Raw genomic sequence first — 19,678 nt, 5'->3', positions numbered from 1 at the left:
ACTGAAATTGCGTTTCTACCCCTTATAGATTTTGCTACTTGTTCCGCATTTCAGATCTATTATAACGTGACAATTGTCTGCATCGTTGGAGTTTGGCAATTGTAATCATTCAAAATAGACGACTTCTAATTGGGTACCTATACTTGGGTGAATTATACGTTTTTACCCAAATTAATACTTTACTCGTTACTTCCTCTATAAAACGAGAATTTTCTATATACATGTGAACACTATTTCTTTCCTTTGATGAGTAATAAAATATTAACTGCAGTAGACCTCTCCTGTTACACGGGGGATTACATTCCGTGTTACATGAATCCGTATTATACGAGTCATATAGAATTATACATACATAGACGGATTATTCATGCGCATGGTAATACATATTTATAAAAGAGGCAAGTGTTTATGATAACAAATTTAAAATGAATATTATAAATATTTTATATGATAGTTTTAATTATAACGTGAAACATTTCTATATCTTTTATTACTATAGTTATATCAAAATTTAATCTAGTATATCCCGTTATAAAATAGAAGTATTGAATTCTACAATAGCTTAAATCTTTTGCCAGTTATTAAAAGCGATGCGTATAAGTAAACACGTTACCTCCATTTAAATATTTACTAATACTTAGAAAAATCTCGAATTGGTACGTTTTATTGAAAATTACGAACAGGCCTAAATTAAGTCTACAAAGTGTACCCATTCTAAACTCCCCGTGTTAATTTTCAGTGACATTTAAGAAGTAAGAGAACGACATGATCCACGAACAGATTTCGTTTACACGCCGATGTACCGTACAAAATGTGCTTACACACTGTGACGACCGTGTTTTTCACGCTCTTTTTGAGCATGTACGAGTTCACTTCAAAAAGTTTTTGTTTAATAATAGAAGTACCCTCTGAGAAGGGTTTACACTTTGAAAAGTGAATTCTTAGCTTTTTGCGCGTGTTATAGAAAATGTTTTCCTGCAATTTTTGGAACTAACAAGTTTCAAACTTCTTAAAAAATTATGCCACAAACAATCAATTAGAGTGTCTTTGACACGATTGTTATTAAAAATCGTAACTGACTACCAAAAGTTATTCTGACGCAAATATTTTTGATGGTGTGAGCAGGGGTTTGTTAAAGAATTACTTGATTAGCAAGTAATGTATTTTCATTAACGCTAAGTATAATTAACAAATGCAGAAGTGTAGAGGATTGTCACAAATGTTTATCTTTAATTTTTTAAGTAATTTACCATCCAAAGTATACAAGTTTTCTACAAGCTTTCAATGTATGTGCATAATACGAATCGGAATATACATAGATTTACTTCTACTTTTTATCAAAATGGGGGAGGGGGACATGGTGTCTCATAATAGACGAAAATCATTTAATAGCATTGTTCACGACACCAAATGTATTTGGTTTTATCTAATTAACTTTGAAAACAACTTAACAAAATCCCTTAAGAATTTACCACATTTCATTTTGAAATTCGTTTACTGAAACATTCTTCGAATTAAAAGTTTTCAGAATCGTATCGTTTACTATTCACTACTCCTTGTTCAAAAAGAAAAAAGGTTTGCACGTTATCAACAGTGTTACCGTTTCACCGTCGTCGTTAATTAAAGAATCGTTGGATCGAATACATGCATAGTTTGTATCGAAAATGAATGCCGAGGAGGCTCGTCGAGATTGCAAAAACCGTACGGTTTTTTTTTAGAGTGAATCGGGAACGGCCGGTTCTGAAACCAGGCCAAATTGAAGCTTAAAGCAAAAACGACGGCACAATGGTATCGATCAGGGCCGGTACGTAGACAGCGATAACAATCATGTTCGTTTAAAGACGTCACTACGATGCCGTGTCGTATGAAATATAGATTGATCCTACACGTGACGGGTGTACAGTGTGTTCTAAGTTACTCTGTGTTCTCCAACGTTCGTTCAGCGAATCTACAAGGCGTCCATAAAACCCATTTGCTTTATAGAAATTGTTGCGAAACGAACAAAACTCCAAGGTAATGTTGTTAAAGGAATATTTTAATGTACAACTTGAATAATTTGTTTCACTAATTCTACCAAAAAAAGAATAAGATTTTTTCTCTTGGGGCATTATCAAATCTCACGCGTATCCCTGCAGAATCGATAATTTGCAATTAATGGAAGAAATTGTTTGAGTTTTATATTAAAATATCCATCTAACAACATCCCCTTGGAGTTTTGTTCTCTGTACACTAATTTCTGTAAAATAAATGGGGATTTAATGTACCACCTGTATTAAATTGCGGTAGAAATTCTGTCCATCAGTCCTTGAACAGACAAGAAAACGTCTCCTCCAGACCAGTTGTTAAGCATAGTGTGAATTAAAATGTAAACTTCTTTTTATAATATAAGGGTGAGAAGTTTTGCAGCAATATAATATTTGGTCATCCCATAAGTAAGGGATTTGTTATCGGTATCCACATTAATGAAAATAAACAACTTCTTGTTGGTAATTAATGAATAACGTAAGTACTTTCAACTTCTGTGTCGGCTCTTCAATAGATACTAACGAATCTTGTGCAGCAGTAACTCGTAAAGTATCTTTGTGTAGAACTGCATGCCACTCGACACGAGGTTCACTTTTGACGACTACTCTAAATTTCTTGGACCACCTTTAACGTTAACAACGAAGAAAAAATATGCAATTGTGTAATCCGTTTAGAAGTATGTATTGCAATCGAGCACTGCAAATCTCTGGATCTCTGACGTTTCATATATATTGCTTTCAACTACGTACCATTGTATAACAAACGACACGGTACAAAGCAATATTCGTGAAGAGTGATGGTACTCCATAACCAATATTGAAAAATAGGTGAATTTTTAGTACGAGCTGCATGGAGCCCTGGACTTTGATTTGTGGATTCAGCTATCCAGTTTTATTTTCTTTTGGTTTTATACAGTTTCTAACCTTTTATTCTTTCAAAGATATATTTTGTCCTTTAATTATTTTATTCATTTCATGTACTTGAGCTCGGACTTTTTTAAAAAGTATTCTCTCGTATTTTTCGAATAGTCTTTTTGGATGTTTGTCTGAGGATTGAAGTTTTTTAAGGATGATTAATGTTAATCATTTATATGTATTAGATAAAAGTGTATGAAAACTACAAATATTAACGACGATTTAACGAGTTAACATATTATTTTTTACGTAATAGACGGCGAATGGTTATGAATGTGTGGACGGTACTAACCTAATCTGATGTATTTATGTTTCTCATTTCCACTACAGAGACAGTACATAGATATGTCCTTTGATGTTTTTTTTCCTTTCCTTTTGTCACACATTTTTTTACCACAATTATCTATCATTACGTTTATTATTCTATTTATACAAAAAATAACATTAAGACATATCCATACCTACTGCAGGTAAGACGAGCTAACTTGCCCTTCGTCACCACTCATCTAGGGACGGTTTCGATCGAAATCCGTGCCAGTTAACAGGTTAAATTTTCTATATTGTATCAACCAGTCGTATTGGTTGAACAATTCTATTAGCTAATAATTCGCCATTTAACACTTTCGCTGCCATCGGCTCCAATCGGAGTCATTCGTCAACGTTTGGTTCTTATCAGTGTCTCCGATCGGAGCGACAGCTTATATTGCTTTCTTTTCAATCAGTAGTAAATATACAGTACCCCGCCATCGAATTATGACCGATTGCATTTCCCAAGAATTTTTGTAATTTAATGAGCACCAGGCGACATCTTTGTCTTTTTTTGGGAAAATGTCTGATTATGCATATGTTGAGTATTACCTGCACCCCTAACTCATAAAATGGTATATCCCAATTTCCAGGTATTCCTAAAAAGTAACAATTATGACAAGGTCTAACTGTTGGTTTTACTTAAAATCACAGCTGGAAAAACACTACAATTGTTCAATTAAAGAAAAATATCGAAGAAGTGTGGAAAAATGATGATGGAGTGAAAACACTAAATACTGAAATTCAGTATTTTTTTTTTGTAATGTGCTAGCAACAATGTACGAATAAATGTATATTATTACAATGTACAAAAACTCAAATTAATTTTGTTTTATTTAGGGGAAAAACAAAATTCTCTAAAATTTTCTATTCGGTCATAATTCAATGGCGGGGTATTGTAGACTCAACACGATTGTATGTTTATTGTGTAGGTAATATTAGTAGAAAGGTGGTCGGTGTGTCTAAGTACACGGCTATTTGTAGAAACCCTTTTCATATCGGTAGCTAACGTGATAATGAACAAAACCTAAAGTCAGAGGTCTTCGTGTGTTCCAGGCTGTGCTCTCTGACCTTGACCCGGCTGGTGATTCTACGGCCATTAGGCTCCGATCTGACATCCATCAGCATCGCCGTCAAGATGCACGGCTCGAAAAGGACGTTGCGCTCGAACGAGATGGCGATCCCGATCGGTGGGATGCTGGATACCGATCTGGAGTTACAGTTCGCCCTCCAGTATCCCCATTTCCTCAAGAGGGACGGGAACAAGCTTCTGATATTGCTGCAGAGACGGAAACGCTATAAAAATCGTACGATGCTCGGATATAAGACCCTGGCCGAGGGTGTCATCAACATGGCGCAAGTAAGTCGATCGAAAACGGGGCCGTGAGACACGGGCGAAGGTGAAGGGCTCTACCCTTTGATAAACGACCCGTTAAAGGCACCGAAAGGTGCACCGTTATAACAGGGTCGCCACGTTAGAACTGACGTCAACCCGTCGCGGTAAACGCGTATCGGATTCCGGTTTTCTAGATCGTACAGAAAGCGATAATGGACATAGATAACAACGTGAACCTGGGAACACTTTGTCGTTTCGGGAGGTTTCTCGTTGTCAGGTTGACCGGGAAAATTAATCCGCTAGGACCTAACGTCACGTTAACGCAACATTTCGAACACAGTTTTTTTTTCAGTGAATTTACTTTATTGAATTCTGTGTTTCATGTTGCAATTGCAAAAAAGGATTTCAAAGATTGGCTTGATATTTTTTTTCGCCACTATTTCCTCTTCCACTTAGATCCTACGACGTTTTGAAAATTGAAGAAGTTGAAGTATTTATGGTACTATGATAAACAAGTTTTTCTTAAATCATGGAAATTTTTTGGTGCATCTGTTTCATATAGAGGGTTCCTATAATACAATGTCTAGTATTATAATAATAAGAATGTTTATTTTAATGGGAAAAATCCTTTTATACAAAGATAACATGTATTGAAACAAGGACACGATAATAAGAGATAAAAAAAAATACAGTAACAATGACTAGTTAATAATTTATGTCGAAATGCGCTTAGTGACAGGTAAAAGAAATCGAAAGATTCCTCAAGAGTGTTGGTCATCATACAAAAGCGGTTTAATGGTCTAAACCATAGGTTCCCAAAGTGGGCACTGAAGAGTTCTATGAAGGCATTCTAGTTATTTTGATTTCTTTATTTTCAGTCTAACTTTTTCAGATTCAAAGATTACACGCACAACTAGACTTGGCAATTTTAATAATAGAGATAGTTTAACCGAAAGGGGCGCTAAACAGAAAAAACTTTTAAAAAGGGGCAGTGAGTCAAAAAAGTTTGGGAAGCTATGGTTTAAACTTACCGTAGTCGGTTTTGTGATATTGGACGTGAAACTAAGGATGAGTTCCGAAATTACGCGTAGGTAGTTGAAATTTAAAGTTTCCCAGTGTTTCTGGGCAAACAATGCAACGATTTACAATCTTAAACAAGAGCAGTAAATCTAGTGATCTTCGTCTGTTTTCAAGTGTGAGTAGATTTAGTCCGTTTAAGTACGGCTGATAGTTATGGTTGGTAAAATGCATAGGGTCATGTATAAAAATGCTAATTCCTCTGAGCAATTTCTGTGGAACACGTTCAATTAAAACACATTGCCTAGTAACATAAGGAGCCCAGATTATAGAGGCAAATTTTAATTGTGGTCTGACATATGTTGTCAAGGTCACCTTCCTGAGGGTCCAAATGTTTATTAAAAAATTATTAAGAGAACAACGATACCTTTTTTTCTTGAACTGTGTCCAACCAACTCTGAAGCATTATACTGATCAGAGTTGGTTAAACAATTCAAGATAAAAAGTAACTGTCTCTAATCAACTCTGGCTGATTTGTTTGTTTGTACTGTGTCTAAGCAACTCTGAAGCATCATACTGACCGGAGTTGATTAGAGACAGTTCAAGATCTAGTATCAACTATCAGTATAAGAAGCATTATACTGATCAGAGTTGGTTAGAGTAACTGGTTGGAATAACTAGTATATGTTGCAATTTTTTTTTTTTGCTAATAACTTTTTAATAGAAAACGAGCGACGACTAAAACCTCTTGGGGGTTACTTAGAAAAATATCCTTAGTAACATATGCCAAGGTTGAAATTATCGGAGCTGCATTCTCTAAAACTCTAAACCTAACTTTTACCAAAAGATTGATCAAAAAATCTCGAGAGATACACTTCGTCGGTTCCCCTCTCGTTCGAATCGCCGTTTCACCAGGCAATTCGCACCTGCGTAATTGTCCATAGGTCCTACAGAAGCAGATGGACCTGGAGCTGGAGCTGGTGTCGGACAAGGCCGAGAAATATGGCGGCCATTCGGTGGCGTTGGCTCGCGTAAGCGTGGTCGCGTTGAGCTCGCAACCGGTCGACCAGGACAAAAGACTGATGAACGATCCGAACGAGAGGCTCTGCCCGGAGTACAGCGACGAGGAGGAAGAGTTCAGTTCAGAGGGCGAGGCGGAGGGCAGCGACAGCGAGCCGACAATCGAGATGCACAGGCGGAAGAGCCGGGCGAAGATTCCGGCCAACGCCAGGGTGCGTAAAACGAATTAGTTCTGCTTTGTTTAATTTCCATCTTGTCGAGTGGATCGATTCGATTCGTGAAGACGTGTGTGTTTTTACCCGCCGATCGACTGAGGACAGGCTGTCGACCTCCTTCGACCACGCGCGTTGTTCACTTTATCTTGGTTGCGTTCTTATTTCGCTACGGTCCAGCGAACGTTTTATACGATTGCACGTTTTTGTCACCTCTTTCGACAAGGAATCTTGAAAGTACAGTAAAGCCTCCTGTATTCAAACACCCATTACACGAATACCTTAATGTCCGAACGTTCTGTTATCCGAACAGAGGATCTTCAAGTACAGATGTCCTCTCCTGTTGTAAATATCCTAGTGCTTACATGGAATGTATATTTTCTTCTGTTTGATCGAATTCTACGCAGTTACTTGTATGGAAAAATTTATGTAAGTTCGGTCGAAGAAATCCGTAAATATTTATTTTGTCAATTTTCTTTATCTCTGTTTAAATAAATTAAGGGCAGGGCTAAAGCATTTAGGTCGACGACCACAAGGGGGTATGGTCTATATGTTTGTTGTGCATCATTTTTATTTTCAAAGCAATATACATATTGATGCTATGTTGGTTAGAGACAGTTTAAGGTGGTCCCCGCAAAGTTTTAATAATTATAAATTTAGTTGACACTGTAACAGAACATTCTTACAAGCTTCAATTTTCGATTGCCACCAGAAAATCGCAAGGTCAACGATAAAATTATTGAAAAAGAAACGTTATAAAAATTTCTTTTTAACACGAGCCTTATGGAAGTGTGTAGATCATACTGAGCAGTTAACTTCTTACTTAGTTACAAAAAATTACATTTTCATACAAAATTAGGTGGTTATAGATTTCTGTACGGAGATTACGATGGCATTGAAAAAAGATATGTCAACGATCAAATAAAACTATTTAAACGATCAAAATAAACTAAATTAAGGTCAAAGTATGTAAACTTAGGTTTCAATTCGTTTGGTAGTTTCTTCTGCGTATGTCTGCTATGAGCGTCTTCGTCGCTTGTTTTCCTTTGGTTTGTTCGACAAATTTTGCAAGTTTTTTTTAAAAATTAAAAAAAAAATTAAAATTGTATATAATTAGAAAAAAATTTTGTGTTTTTTTTTTCACTTATTTGTACATATTTTTTCCATTTAAGTATTTTGAAGTAGTTTAAAATATTAATCATTCAAATTAAATTGGTAAAATTTATAAAAAATATAAAGCGCCATATGGAGTCCCAGCTAGATACGACACCAAACGCGGAAGCTACCTTAAAAAAAGAAATCACTGACTCAAAACAAAATACTGAGTCTGTGTTGGTTAATCACAGTTTAAGAAGAACATCACTGATTCAGAGCAAAAACCGATTCTGTGTTGGTTAGAGACAGTTTAAGAAAAATAATATTTTTGATGGGGTATTATTTTTGGTCTATATTTTTTTAATACGACGTTTACGGTAGCCGTGACCAATCTTGTTAGATTTGTTTACTTATAAGCTTTCCAAAGGTGTACCATACTCCCTGTGGATATTAGGCCTAACTGCTATAGTACAGCCAAATGAAGTTTAGTAACACAAACATGATTGTTTTATCATGCAAAAATTCCTTTATCTGAACACATTTTTGTATCTCCCTATTAGTTCGGATATATGAGACTTTGCTGTAATTGTGTTTTGTTGTTCATAAAGAGGTTCCATGGATGTGCGGTCACCCCCCCCCCCCCATAGATTAGTGTTAAGTGTGATGTGAGAATATACCTGTAAATTTTCTGGGACTAATTTAATGTCGCCCTATATACTACATTTAATGTTTCAGGTGTTCGTATTTGATATATGTTTAAAATAATGTTTTACTCGATCTTTCCCATTAATTGTTCCAGTAATAATTGGTTATAAAGCAAAACTATCCTTGACATTGTCCGTTTAGTAGTAGATCAGATTATCTGCACTCGTATAATCTCCCTTCAGTTGACAATTATTGTACCAAATATTTAAAGCAAAAATAATCAATATTTGTAGAGACTATTGATGGTCGTTATGAGGGATTAATCGAATTACAAATTCTAAAATTTTCCAAGAATTGGAATATATTTTTTTTTTAGAAATGAGACTGGAAATTAAGTATAAATTTCATACAAATTAGATGGAAATTTACATTTATTATTAAATGATTTTTCGTTACCAATAAACTAAAAATTGCATTAACATTTTGATAAAGATACTTCTTTAGTGTGATATTTCGCAGTTGTACATGCTATAAACGCACAGCAACCGCAGAGTACTTGTGATTGTACTAAAAGCTGCAGTTAAATTCTGGATAATCTAATTAGTATTGCTCCGGAAATTATTACCGCCCATAGTTGGCAGATACGTTGCACTAAACAGTGAGAATTATTGAAGCACTGTGTTACAAAACGGGGTAAACGTTTATAATACTATTTTTATGTGTCGTTTCGATCACCAAACTTTTTTTGTCTTCATTTTCATGTCACGCCTTGTGCACGCAATATGTTTATCAGCCACAATAAACCACACAGTTTTTCAATTACTTGATTTTCCATGTTCATTAGGCAACGATGTACAAAATTAATTTAAGTTTGTGTGTTAAGTTAATAATGCTCTAATTTTTCAAGTTAATGATAAATTAACAAATTCCATAGTGAATTTATCATTTTAAGTGTTAGTAATTCAATTACTTGATTTTCTTATTTTAATATGTATTACAAAAATAATATGTAATCAAATTCTATATGTATTCAATACTAATATGTATTACAAAAATAATATGTAATATGGGTTTAGATCTATTGTATACATATAGATATGTAATACGTATATCATTCCTATGTCAAGAAAAAAGATTTTAAAATTTTTTGTTAGTTTAACTTCATAATTACTTTAAAACAAATTTTACTGTTGTAATGACAACTGTTTTTATTGAATCATCCATTGTATTTCAACACTGTATGTGACTCACAAACATATTTAAGTATTTATTATTAAATTATTATTAAATTAGTAGTAGTGCTCATAATTAGAGTACGTATTTTTATTCATTTTCATACAAATTTTACGCACTTCAATATTTTGAAAAAAATTTATATTATTTACATGGAATAACAACTTTATTAATGCTTATTACAGTAGAATTCTGATAACTCTGCATACATAGCCCCAACGATGACTATTCGCTACAAATGTCATTCGGTAATTATCGCAATGGAAATAGATTAAGAAGATTAAATTAGATTACTATATTAACCATGGTCGTTTCTTAAATTATTTTCGTCGTTATTACCGCATTGCAGGTCCCATAATCCAACATATCTGATAACCCAGTAGTATCAGTCTCGAGCAGGCCGGACTATCGAAATTCTACTGTATTATGTCTGTTTCACTGGCTTTAGCATATCATCTGCACTTTACTCATAATCAATTAATATCAGAGTTAAATGTACACGGTGTCTTAGTTCCATCTAATCAAAATGTTCCGAATACTTCGTAGTATCACACCTTTTGTATTTCGTACCTTATAAGAATAACGGCTGAAGAGTGCAACGAAATTCCACTAAAAGTGTCGTTTCTATGATTTGCAGCGTTTAATGGAACGATTGTCGCTGTTACAGCAAAGGAATTTAAAGCAGAAGTTCATAGCCCTTCTGAAGCGACGGTTTAGGGTGTCCGAGGATCTGGATCAAGATCAAGAGGAGATCGGGCAGAAGCTTTCAGGTATACACTTAACAAGTGTAAAACTGTATACTTTCAACGAAACTGACACATAGCTGATCATGAATGATAATACAAATAATATGAAACTGAGAAAATGATTGTCACGTATTAATTGAGTGAGAAATTTTTTTTTATAATTGTAATGGGAATTATTATACAGGGTGTTACATAAATGTTGCAGGTTCCTGAAATAGGACACTCCTGAGACGATTTAGAACAAGTTTTTCCGTAGCAAAAATGTTATCCGAGGCTTTATTAACGGAAATATTAACGAAAAACCCCAACCAATCAGAGCGCGCTTAGCACGCGCAATCAGTACGCGCTGCGATTGGTAGCCAACATTACCGCGGGAACTCGGCCGGCTGACTCGCACTCTGATTGGTCGGGGATTTTCGTTAATATCTCGTTAAAAAAGCCTCGGATAACATTTTTGTTAAGGAAAAACTTGTTCCAAATCGCCTAAGGCGTGTCCCATATCAGGGACCTGCAACATTTTTGTTACACCCTGTATATAACTGACAAAAGTAAAAAAAAATTGTGAAAAGGCAACAAATAAAAAATGGCGTTAGACGGTTTCAAAATGTGCACATGTTCTTATCAATCACTTATGTGTCATATAATATACACAAAAATACATCAAAATTATTTCTCTGCTAATTTTTTAATAATTTTGGAACGAAAGGGTTAATAGAATGCGTTTCGTTCGTTTCAGGAGGCGACATGGAGATCGAAGAGTTGTTCGACGAACTGGAAGACTTGTCCGACAGTGGCCCAGAACTGGACACAATGTCCGTCAGCAGCACGCCCAAACCGTCCCTGCGTCCTTTCTTCAGCTCTAGTCGATCCCTTCTGGCGCCACCTCATTCCGGTAAGTGAACAACCAATCCACGTGAGCGTCTTGAGTAATCTGTAGAATTTGCAAAATCTCGACGCGAGAGCGTCTGAAATGCTTCGTGCGACAAGCTACCCCGCGTAACGTCGAGTGTTAAACGTCCGACGATGTATTTGCCCCCCTCTATCGATCTAAATGTCCCTTCTCTTTGTATAGTTACACGGTAAGGAACGCTGGTATATTACGTATATTCGAAGACTATTGTATTATGACTCGCTTCTGCTAGAGAATAAAAAGAGTACACATGCAGTATACACATTGTGCTTTCTACAAATTCATACGCGTTTATTGGTTAAACCTCGGAGTACGGGAGTGCCGATGGCTGGGTCAATTGTGACGCACACTGAAATGTTACAGTCTATATTGTTAAAATCTATATTGTGTTTCACTTCTTTTTTTTTATTTAAATAAGTACTATGATTACGTCAGTTGTAATAGATTTAGAAATTGTAAGTTAACAGCATTTATTCTCGTTTGTGGTATCTGACAGGCCCGGGTTAAGACCTTTTGGGATCTGGGACCTTCGAGAGCACCCTTGGTTGAAAAGCGGGAGGGGATTACGTTATTGTATCCGTAACTTTAATTTTACCAATGCTGTGTTATATTTCAATAACTGCCGTCCGATTTATTTTTACATTTAGTGCAATTTCTAATGATTTCAAAAAGGAAACAGTAAAAAAATTTCATTCGATTATTTTGTGATATAAATACATAGAAGGTTCAAAACGGGTCCCCCTGGAAAATGGGGCCTAGGGCTGTATATAATAAGTCAAATGTACTTCGTGAAATTGTTACCTGACTGCGGATATCTGCACGAATCCACGTTTGTAGAGATATTGTTTGATGAATGGATTATTTCATAGTGGCTTTATTTTCTTTAGTAACCGTTTCATTGAAATTAAAAACATGATAAGAATGGTATTGCAATTTGTATAACAAAGGTGAAAGAGGCAGGCTGACTACTACTGTATGACTACTAGATTTCTATGGAACACTCGCGAACTCGGACTGTTATTCTCGTAAAATATTTAATTTTGTAAGGAGACTTATTGTGTATTACCTTTGTCTTTATAAACTCTACATAATTTCATGGTTCATCAACCAGTAACTCTTCACATTAAGATCTTTTTTCCAGGCGAAATTACACGACGTTATCCTATGAAAGTTACAAGTTTTTAGCTACCGTATGCGTTGCCGCTCAGGACGGTGAAACTCCGTTGACCCAGCCGTCGGCATGCAATGATAAACCATCATTCATTTTCGATGCGACTATTATTTACATTTTTCAACGAACGAATCTTTCAAAAGGAACAAAATTTACGTGACATTTGTAGAAAGTACACCTCTTTATTCATGTTTTGTTTATTCACAATTCAGTCATATTATTGACTTCTTGGCGGTGCAGCATGATATGGCTGTTGCAGTTCCTCGATATTTTTTTACGGCTCGAGGAAGAACTTCGTTCGGATTTTTGTGATATTTAGAGATACCAATCTTTAAACAATTTCTAGTAAGAATCGATTTGTATGAGTAATATCTCAGAATTTCACGAATATGTATATCACAAATAATATGTCGGTTAGTTCTGATTTTAAGTTAGTACATTCAGGTTCGCGTGAATTTATGCTCAGTTAAATAAATAATACGAGATGCAGCTTGATAAAATAATTCGGTCGAAAAGTAAACCACATTTATTTTATTATATCAAGAAGTTTGTAACGTATATAGTGGCACTATAATTACCATTTACTACTGGAAAACAGCTTAGAAGTTCACGAACAGTGATTTATGAGTGATTAATGAAGATTTACGATGATGTATTATTACATGAAAATAATTGGAAACAATTCATAATCTATGACACGAGATATTATCAAGACATTAAGCAGTTCACAGAAATCGGTTCTTTTATAATCTTGTATAAATATGTTTAAAATAAACTATTAAAGCATGTAGGTTTTATGAAATATTACATTCTTCATAGTGGCAAAAATGCCCAGGAGTTATGAGTGGAAGTGTACGTTAAAACTGAAAATAAAACTAGAAAAATTTTGAGGAGGGCAGGTATGTATTAGGTTTTTGCAAATGAAATGGCCATTGTATTATTTATCAATCCTTGGTATTACATTGAACATTGTACGAATTTTATTAATCATAGTAAGATTAAATCGACCGTATACTTTTTTTCATCGAAATACAGGTGTTACATGCGTGTTATATTCATTAGATAATTACTATACTGAATTTGACGACGACTCCTCAAAAACAGTTTAGTTGCCATCTTTTCGCTGAACGTTGTCATAGCTAAATAATATTTTCTAGCAGATACATCGATGCATCTTTATAAAGTTTATTTATAAATTTGACTGAAATGTCCATCATTCGATGCATCTGGAGAAAGTAACCGAATTTAACTCAGATTAATTCTTTACTTTTTAATCCAATATTCAAATAATTGATTTTACTGCTTTGTTAGATAGTACTTTGAAAAGAATAGAGTACCACTGAGTAATTTTCCAATAAACAAGGAGCGATGTTAATCATTTTCATTCATAAAAGTTACCTCAAATACATCTATCACTGAAATCGGTCATTTCACGTGCAACGACCTAATACATATAATGAACTTCACTGAAAAAAGTACTAATTATTTTTTGAGAGTGAGATGGTGTATAGTGACACATGGATAACACATTGATATAAAATAGGAAAATTAATGAACATATAACTAATGCCTGAATAGTTTCTCAAAACTTTCTCAGTGACCGCCGTATATGTCTATATTTTCATAGAAATAGTAGAACTATTACAGTGACTTCGTGCAAAGTTATAGTAAATTCCAATTTGACACAAATTCAAATATTGTTAAAAAATCCGAACGAACTTGTTCTTCAACCCCAATCATATATAGCTATATTTAATGTAAATTCATTTCCTTTGACTGAAGTTTCGCAACTGGGCTCTATACGTTAAGGAATAATATTATCAGCGTAAAATTTGAACATTTCTTGCGTGTGTTACGTTGTGAAAAAAGAAAACCGAAATTATAGATCAAAACAGTACAGTTATAGTTTCCTTAACGAATATCCTCACCACATCGCGTTTATTTGTTACAAGTAATGTTTGTTCTCATGTAACCTGGCTTATGCTATGTTCTACCCACATTCCGCACTTTTTATATGCCATTTTATTAATTAATGATTTAGTCGGGGACATATTCGTAATGGTAGGTCGGGGACATATTCGGGTCGAATTCTTTCATTCCACGTATAAACATATCACTCCCGTCCACAAGACACCCGACACTTACGCCATTAAGCGTAGAATAAGAAAGAATTATAACTAAAAAGTTGCCTGAAGTATGAAATAAACAAATTCTTACTACATAATCTTACACATTGCAAAGAAAATGTAAATCACATTCAGTGTTCTGAACAGTCTTAAAAATCTATTTAATTATTGTGTTTATTTCATTCAGGAATATTCATCCAAATGATTCGTGGAACTTTAACAAGTGAATTTTTAAAAATAATTTTTCCCTGATGTCACTGAAATGATTTTACAAATCACTTCCACGAGTTCTTCATTAATTTTCACGCATATTCTTAATTCTTTATTTTTTAGAAATCAGTGCCAAAATTATTCGATTGTATTAAATGTGGTCGACTATGGATAGTGTCACGAAATTACTAACTGATTGTTATGTTGTAATTTTTGCTAAGTAATTCTGAAAGATGTGTAAGGTATATTCAAGATCACTCTCTTGTCAATAAATAGAATAAATTAGTGAAATTACTTCCAGAACTTGTATTTCTATTTTAATTTTTCTCAATACAATCAAGTGTCCGGTGACTTAAAGACAAGGGTGTACATATTAAATTGTTATATGTAGTGTTAAAATTTCCCGTTTCATTGTATTCTACATGTTTGCATTTGCTATAAACGTGCAAAAGTTGCATTCCACTCTCGAATCGAGACTTACGATTCCGTAATCGTAAGCAAACACAAACAGTATAAAACACCTCGAAATTTCCGGAACGATCCTCGTGATCCAAGCGATCAATCCCAGAATAGACCTCACATTTTAATTTCAACATTTGCATTCGAACGTTGCCCGATTCCCAAGGTTCCAACTTGGTTGGTTACGATTTTCCACGTAATCGTCGATGATTAGCGTCCGCTACGTATTCGTGTCAGATGGCGACGATTAGGCTGCTAAGAGTTTAAACATAGTGCGGAGTTTCCGATCATTTTTAACTAAGTGAAAGTCTGGTGGGTTGGCTTTGCATTGTTGCATGTTACGATTCGGTAGTAGTTACCAACGAGGAGACCGGAAACGCACCTGCTACGGCCGTAGGTCAACAGAGCGCAGGTCAGCTACCTAAAGAGAAACACCGTGTCGGACACACCACTCCAGGTATGTAAAACTATATGTATACATATATACAACCGTGTTCATAGCAGGATTTAAGGATAATTAGCTGGATCGTTTTAAGGACCTATGCTTCTCACCAGGCGAGCATGGCTGCGTAAATCTAGCATGATGTTCGTTCCTTTTAATCAGATTCTCGGTTACACGCGACACTGTTTGCTCATTTGAATATAGTGAGATTGGAGAAACTATAGCAAATGAAATGAACAATCATATAAGTGTATTTAAATATTTTTTCTTTTGTAATTACAATTGGTATGCATTTTAAGTAGTGCTTGAAAGGATAACTGTCTTTTAACCCGTTGCCTTATAACATCGAGCCAGACTCGTGGTGATGGTATCAAAATGGATTCAACAAACGTAAATATTATTCGTTTACTTTGACTCAATGTGAAATACTAGTTTCCTGATATTAATATTTAAGTTATAAAGTAAATGTACAATTGCGATAAGTACAAGAATTCCTTTTGTTTCTTTCTAACTATATATGACAATGATTAATATTTATTTACAAATGTTTTAAGAATATTTAAAAAATATTTTAACCTGAAATGTACGTACAAATGATTTTGAATACACACGAACATTGCGAATACATTAAGAGCAAACGAGATGGAGTATTACACTGACTTTCTTCACACCTAGAGTACTAATTTAAAATCAATTCCCGTAATTTACATGTTAGGTACTCTTACGAAACTACCAATAGATTGGCTAGATTTTCCCAATGAAAATGATTCCAAATACGATAACTTTCAAACTACATTTAGTCCTACATAATTCAAATTATTACGAACAAATAGAAACGAATAAAAAGAGGAGGATAATGTAGGGGTTAACCTCTTCAGGGACGAATTTATTAAGACTAGAAAGAATATCTTCTTTATTCTTCGGTTGTATTTAATTGAAATATATTTACAAATGTTAACGACAATGAATTGGTGGAATATCCATTTTTGTTGGAGAATATCCTAGTGAATATTTCATTACACTTTCGGAATGATGCTTGAATGAAAGAAAAAACTGAACGTAGATATACGTGCCAGTATCCCTCAAGAGATGAAAGTAACATATGAGCCGTTTTTTTAAATGGTAGGTACAAGTCTACTTTTCTTTATCTCGAGATATTTGATCTTTTGCATTCTACCTTGTTTAAACATATTGTTAAAAGTTAATAAGCTTGTTTTATGCTTTTAAGATTCCAGATATGTTTAATTTTATTATGTGATCATTTTTATAAATATTCTCCAAGTAAAACAGTGTTTGTGTTAGAAATAATAAATTCTTTATTGTAATAATGTTGTGTTCAGAAATAGTAAATTGTCAAAAATTTGACTAATACCGAAGTTAAATTTATAATTGAACTAGGCTTTTCTGAAATGTAATTCTAAAATATCAATAATAATAACTATAATAAAAGCAATAAATGTATATTACTAAATGTACAAATATACTCATTTAATATACATTTTTGAGCATTTTATTATAGGTTTAATGAAAGAATGATCTAAAAAGAAATGAAAGTACAATCGTAAAGATAGATAATGTTAATAACTTTTACTCATATTTTATTCACTTTGCTTCGTAGAATGTGTTAAATAAATTGACTCATTGTTACAAATGGACTTACACCAGATTCAAAAGAAATATTTATGCAATTTCATTTAACAGTACAACTTTTTTTGTGCTGTATTAACTTTGTTTGTATAAATACAAATAAAAGACATGCATTTGTGGCTGAAACTTTTGTAGTTTTAACTCATTTTTTTTTTCAAAATTGGACTTGTATCATTTCAAAAATAAAAAAAGCGGCTCATATAACAGGAGAAGAGTGTGGATACACTAACGAGGATGGAGACCGATACGTTATTCCAGTGTACGCAATTTTATAGATTGGAGAAGGAACTCCAGCGCATGAATGACTAGTCAGCAGAAGCATGGTGCTTAATGATCAAAGATTCGGCAATTAGATGCCTGTAGTTTCGCAAATAGAGCCCGATCGAATTATACGCACGTTCCTCGTAACGATCTTTGCAATTATGATTCGATGTTCGTTTCCGTGAGTAAGTATGATCCCGGTAACTGAGCTGCGCGGAATGCAATGATAATCGAAGTATTATCTGTACTTTCGCATTTTCAGTTCGTCACGCTTATGTTCGAAGCGCAACGTATCGTCAAGACGAACGAAACTACGTGTCCGCTTCTGTTGTTCTTGTATTGCATCGTAATAATAACATTCCTGGCCGGTAGTTGTGAAACCATGTAATACCACAATGAATGTAATAGTTGTAGAGAGAAATAAATGTTTACTTGGCATCTGATTTCTTGTAGTCATTTTTTTTCTCATTGCTTCTGCGACGAAAGAACATATTTCGGAGACTAGTAGTAATGGGTTCGCGAACAAACCGTTTCAAACGTGCTTGTTCAAGCCAAGTCTGAGTTTCAAATTCCAAACAGTTTTATAACGTTGCAAACTCCAGACAGTTTGATGACGTTCCAAATTCCAAACTGTTTGATAACGTTTCAAACCCCAAATTGTTTGATAACGTTCAAACCCCAAACAGTTTGATGACATTTCAAACCCCCAAACAGTTTGATGACGTTCCAAACTCTAGACAGTTCGATGACGTTTCCAACCTCAAACAGTTCCATGACGTTTCACTCCAGACAGTTTCATGATGTTTCAAACTCCAAATAGTTTGATGACGTTGCAAACTTCAAATAGTTTGATGACATTTCTAACCTCAAACAGTTTGATGACATTTCTAACCTCAAACAGTTTGATGACATTTCAAACCCCGAGCTTATATGAAATTTCCATACAGTAAGAAAACGTTCGATACTTCTGCGGAAACGAGGTGGATATCGTTAATTAGCTGAGTGTGAAGTATCCGATACTCTACCACCTCGAGTCGTTTGACCGATGTTCGGGGCTCGAGAATTTGGTGCTTACAACGTCATCAGACTGTTTAGTGTTTGAAACTATTAGGAGGTTCGAGGATTGTATTTGGTCGATTGTACGCTTCAGTTTATGAAAGAATATATTTAACACATCACATAATAAACTAAGCTATGTCTTTGGTACTTATCATCGTAAGAGGAAACGGAATAAAATACTACTTTTTGATATTGCTATACGTACATGCAGTAATTGAAATTTTTCAACTAACTGTGCCATACACCATGCGCGCACACACAGAGTTCTGAGTTTTTTAATAAGATTCTCACAGACACAGTTGTCTAAAATCGCCCGTAATCGTAATAGTGCTGTCAACAAAATCTTGAAGGTGGTGTTACCACGGGATTTTTAAATTAAAATACTTTTTTCTAGTATAATACATTCAAAAAATAGATATATATTAGGTCTACCGGAAAGTTCCATCCGTTTTTGAATTAAAAATAAATAATACATTTGCAACACATTTATTAATATTTACTGACCAATAGAATGATTTGATTTGCGCAGTGATAGAATCACCCTTGTACAATGGTAAAAAGGAGCAGCCATATATGTTTCAAACGAACACGTTCATACGGATCTAACAAAAGTGTTGTGGGTCCCTGAAATGGATCACTCGTGAGGTGATTTGGAAGAAGTTTTTCCTTCGCAAAAATGTTATTGGTGGCTTTGTTAACGAGATATTAACGAAAACCCCCGACCAATCAGAGCGCGAGTCTGCTAGCTCCCGCGGCAGCATCGGCTACGCGCTGCGATTGGTAGCCAACGCTACCGCAGGAGTTGAGCATTTCAGGGACCTACAAGACTTTTGTTACGTCTTGT

At 34.6% G+C, this 19,678-nt stretch overlaps 1 protein-coding gene across 6 annotated transcripts in view; it reads left to right on the top strand.

The window, feature by feature from the left end:
• Positions 1–19,678, top strand: part of LOC107195021 (phosphofurin acidic cluster sorting protein 2) — a 107,984-nt gene that overhangs the window by 74,369 nt on the left and 13,937 nt on the right. For 2 of the 6 annotated variants that reach the window (XM_015584775.1, XM_015584773.1), the window contains exons 2-6: positions 4,302–4,605; positions 6,543–6,830; positions 10,471–10,573; positions 11,286–11,441; positions 15,778–15,882. In XM_015584775.1, the coding sequence (XP_015440261.1) occupies positions 4,302–4,605; positions 6,543–6,830; positions 10,471–10,573; positions 11,286–11,441; positions 15,778–15,882 (956 nt within the window). Of the gene's footprint in view, positions 1–4,301; positions 4,606–6,542; positions 6,831–10,440; positions 10,574–11,285; positions 11,442–15,777; positions 15,883–19,678 lie in introns of all 6 variants that reach the window. The other 4 variants (XM_015584774.1, XM_015584771.1, XM_015584772.1 and 1 more) reach the window with 3 other exon arrangements.

Source organism: Dufourea novaeangliae, unplaced genomic scaffold (genome assembly GCF_001272555.1).
Source record: "Dufourea novaeangliae isolate 0120121106 unplaced genomic scaffold, ASM127255v1 scaffold8, whole genome shotgun sequence".
NCBI classification, from domain to species: Eukaryota; Metazoa; Arthropoda; class Insecta; order Hymenoptera; family Halictidae; genus Dufourea; species Dufourea novaeangliae.
Note: the sequence above shows the minus strand (reverse complement) of the source record. Positions and strands in the feature narration are given on the sequence as shown.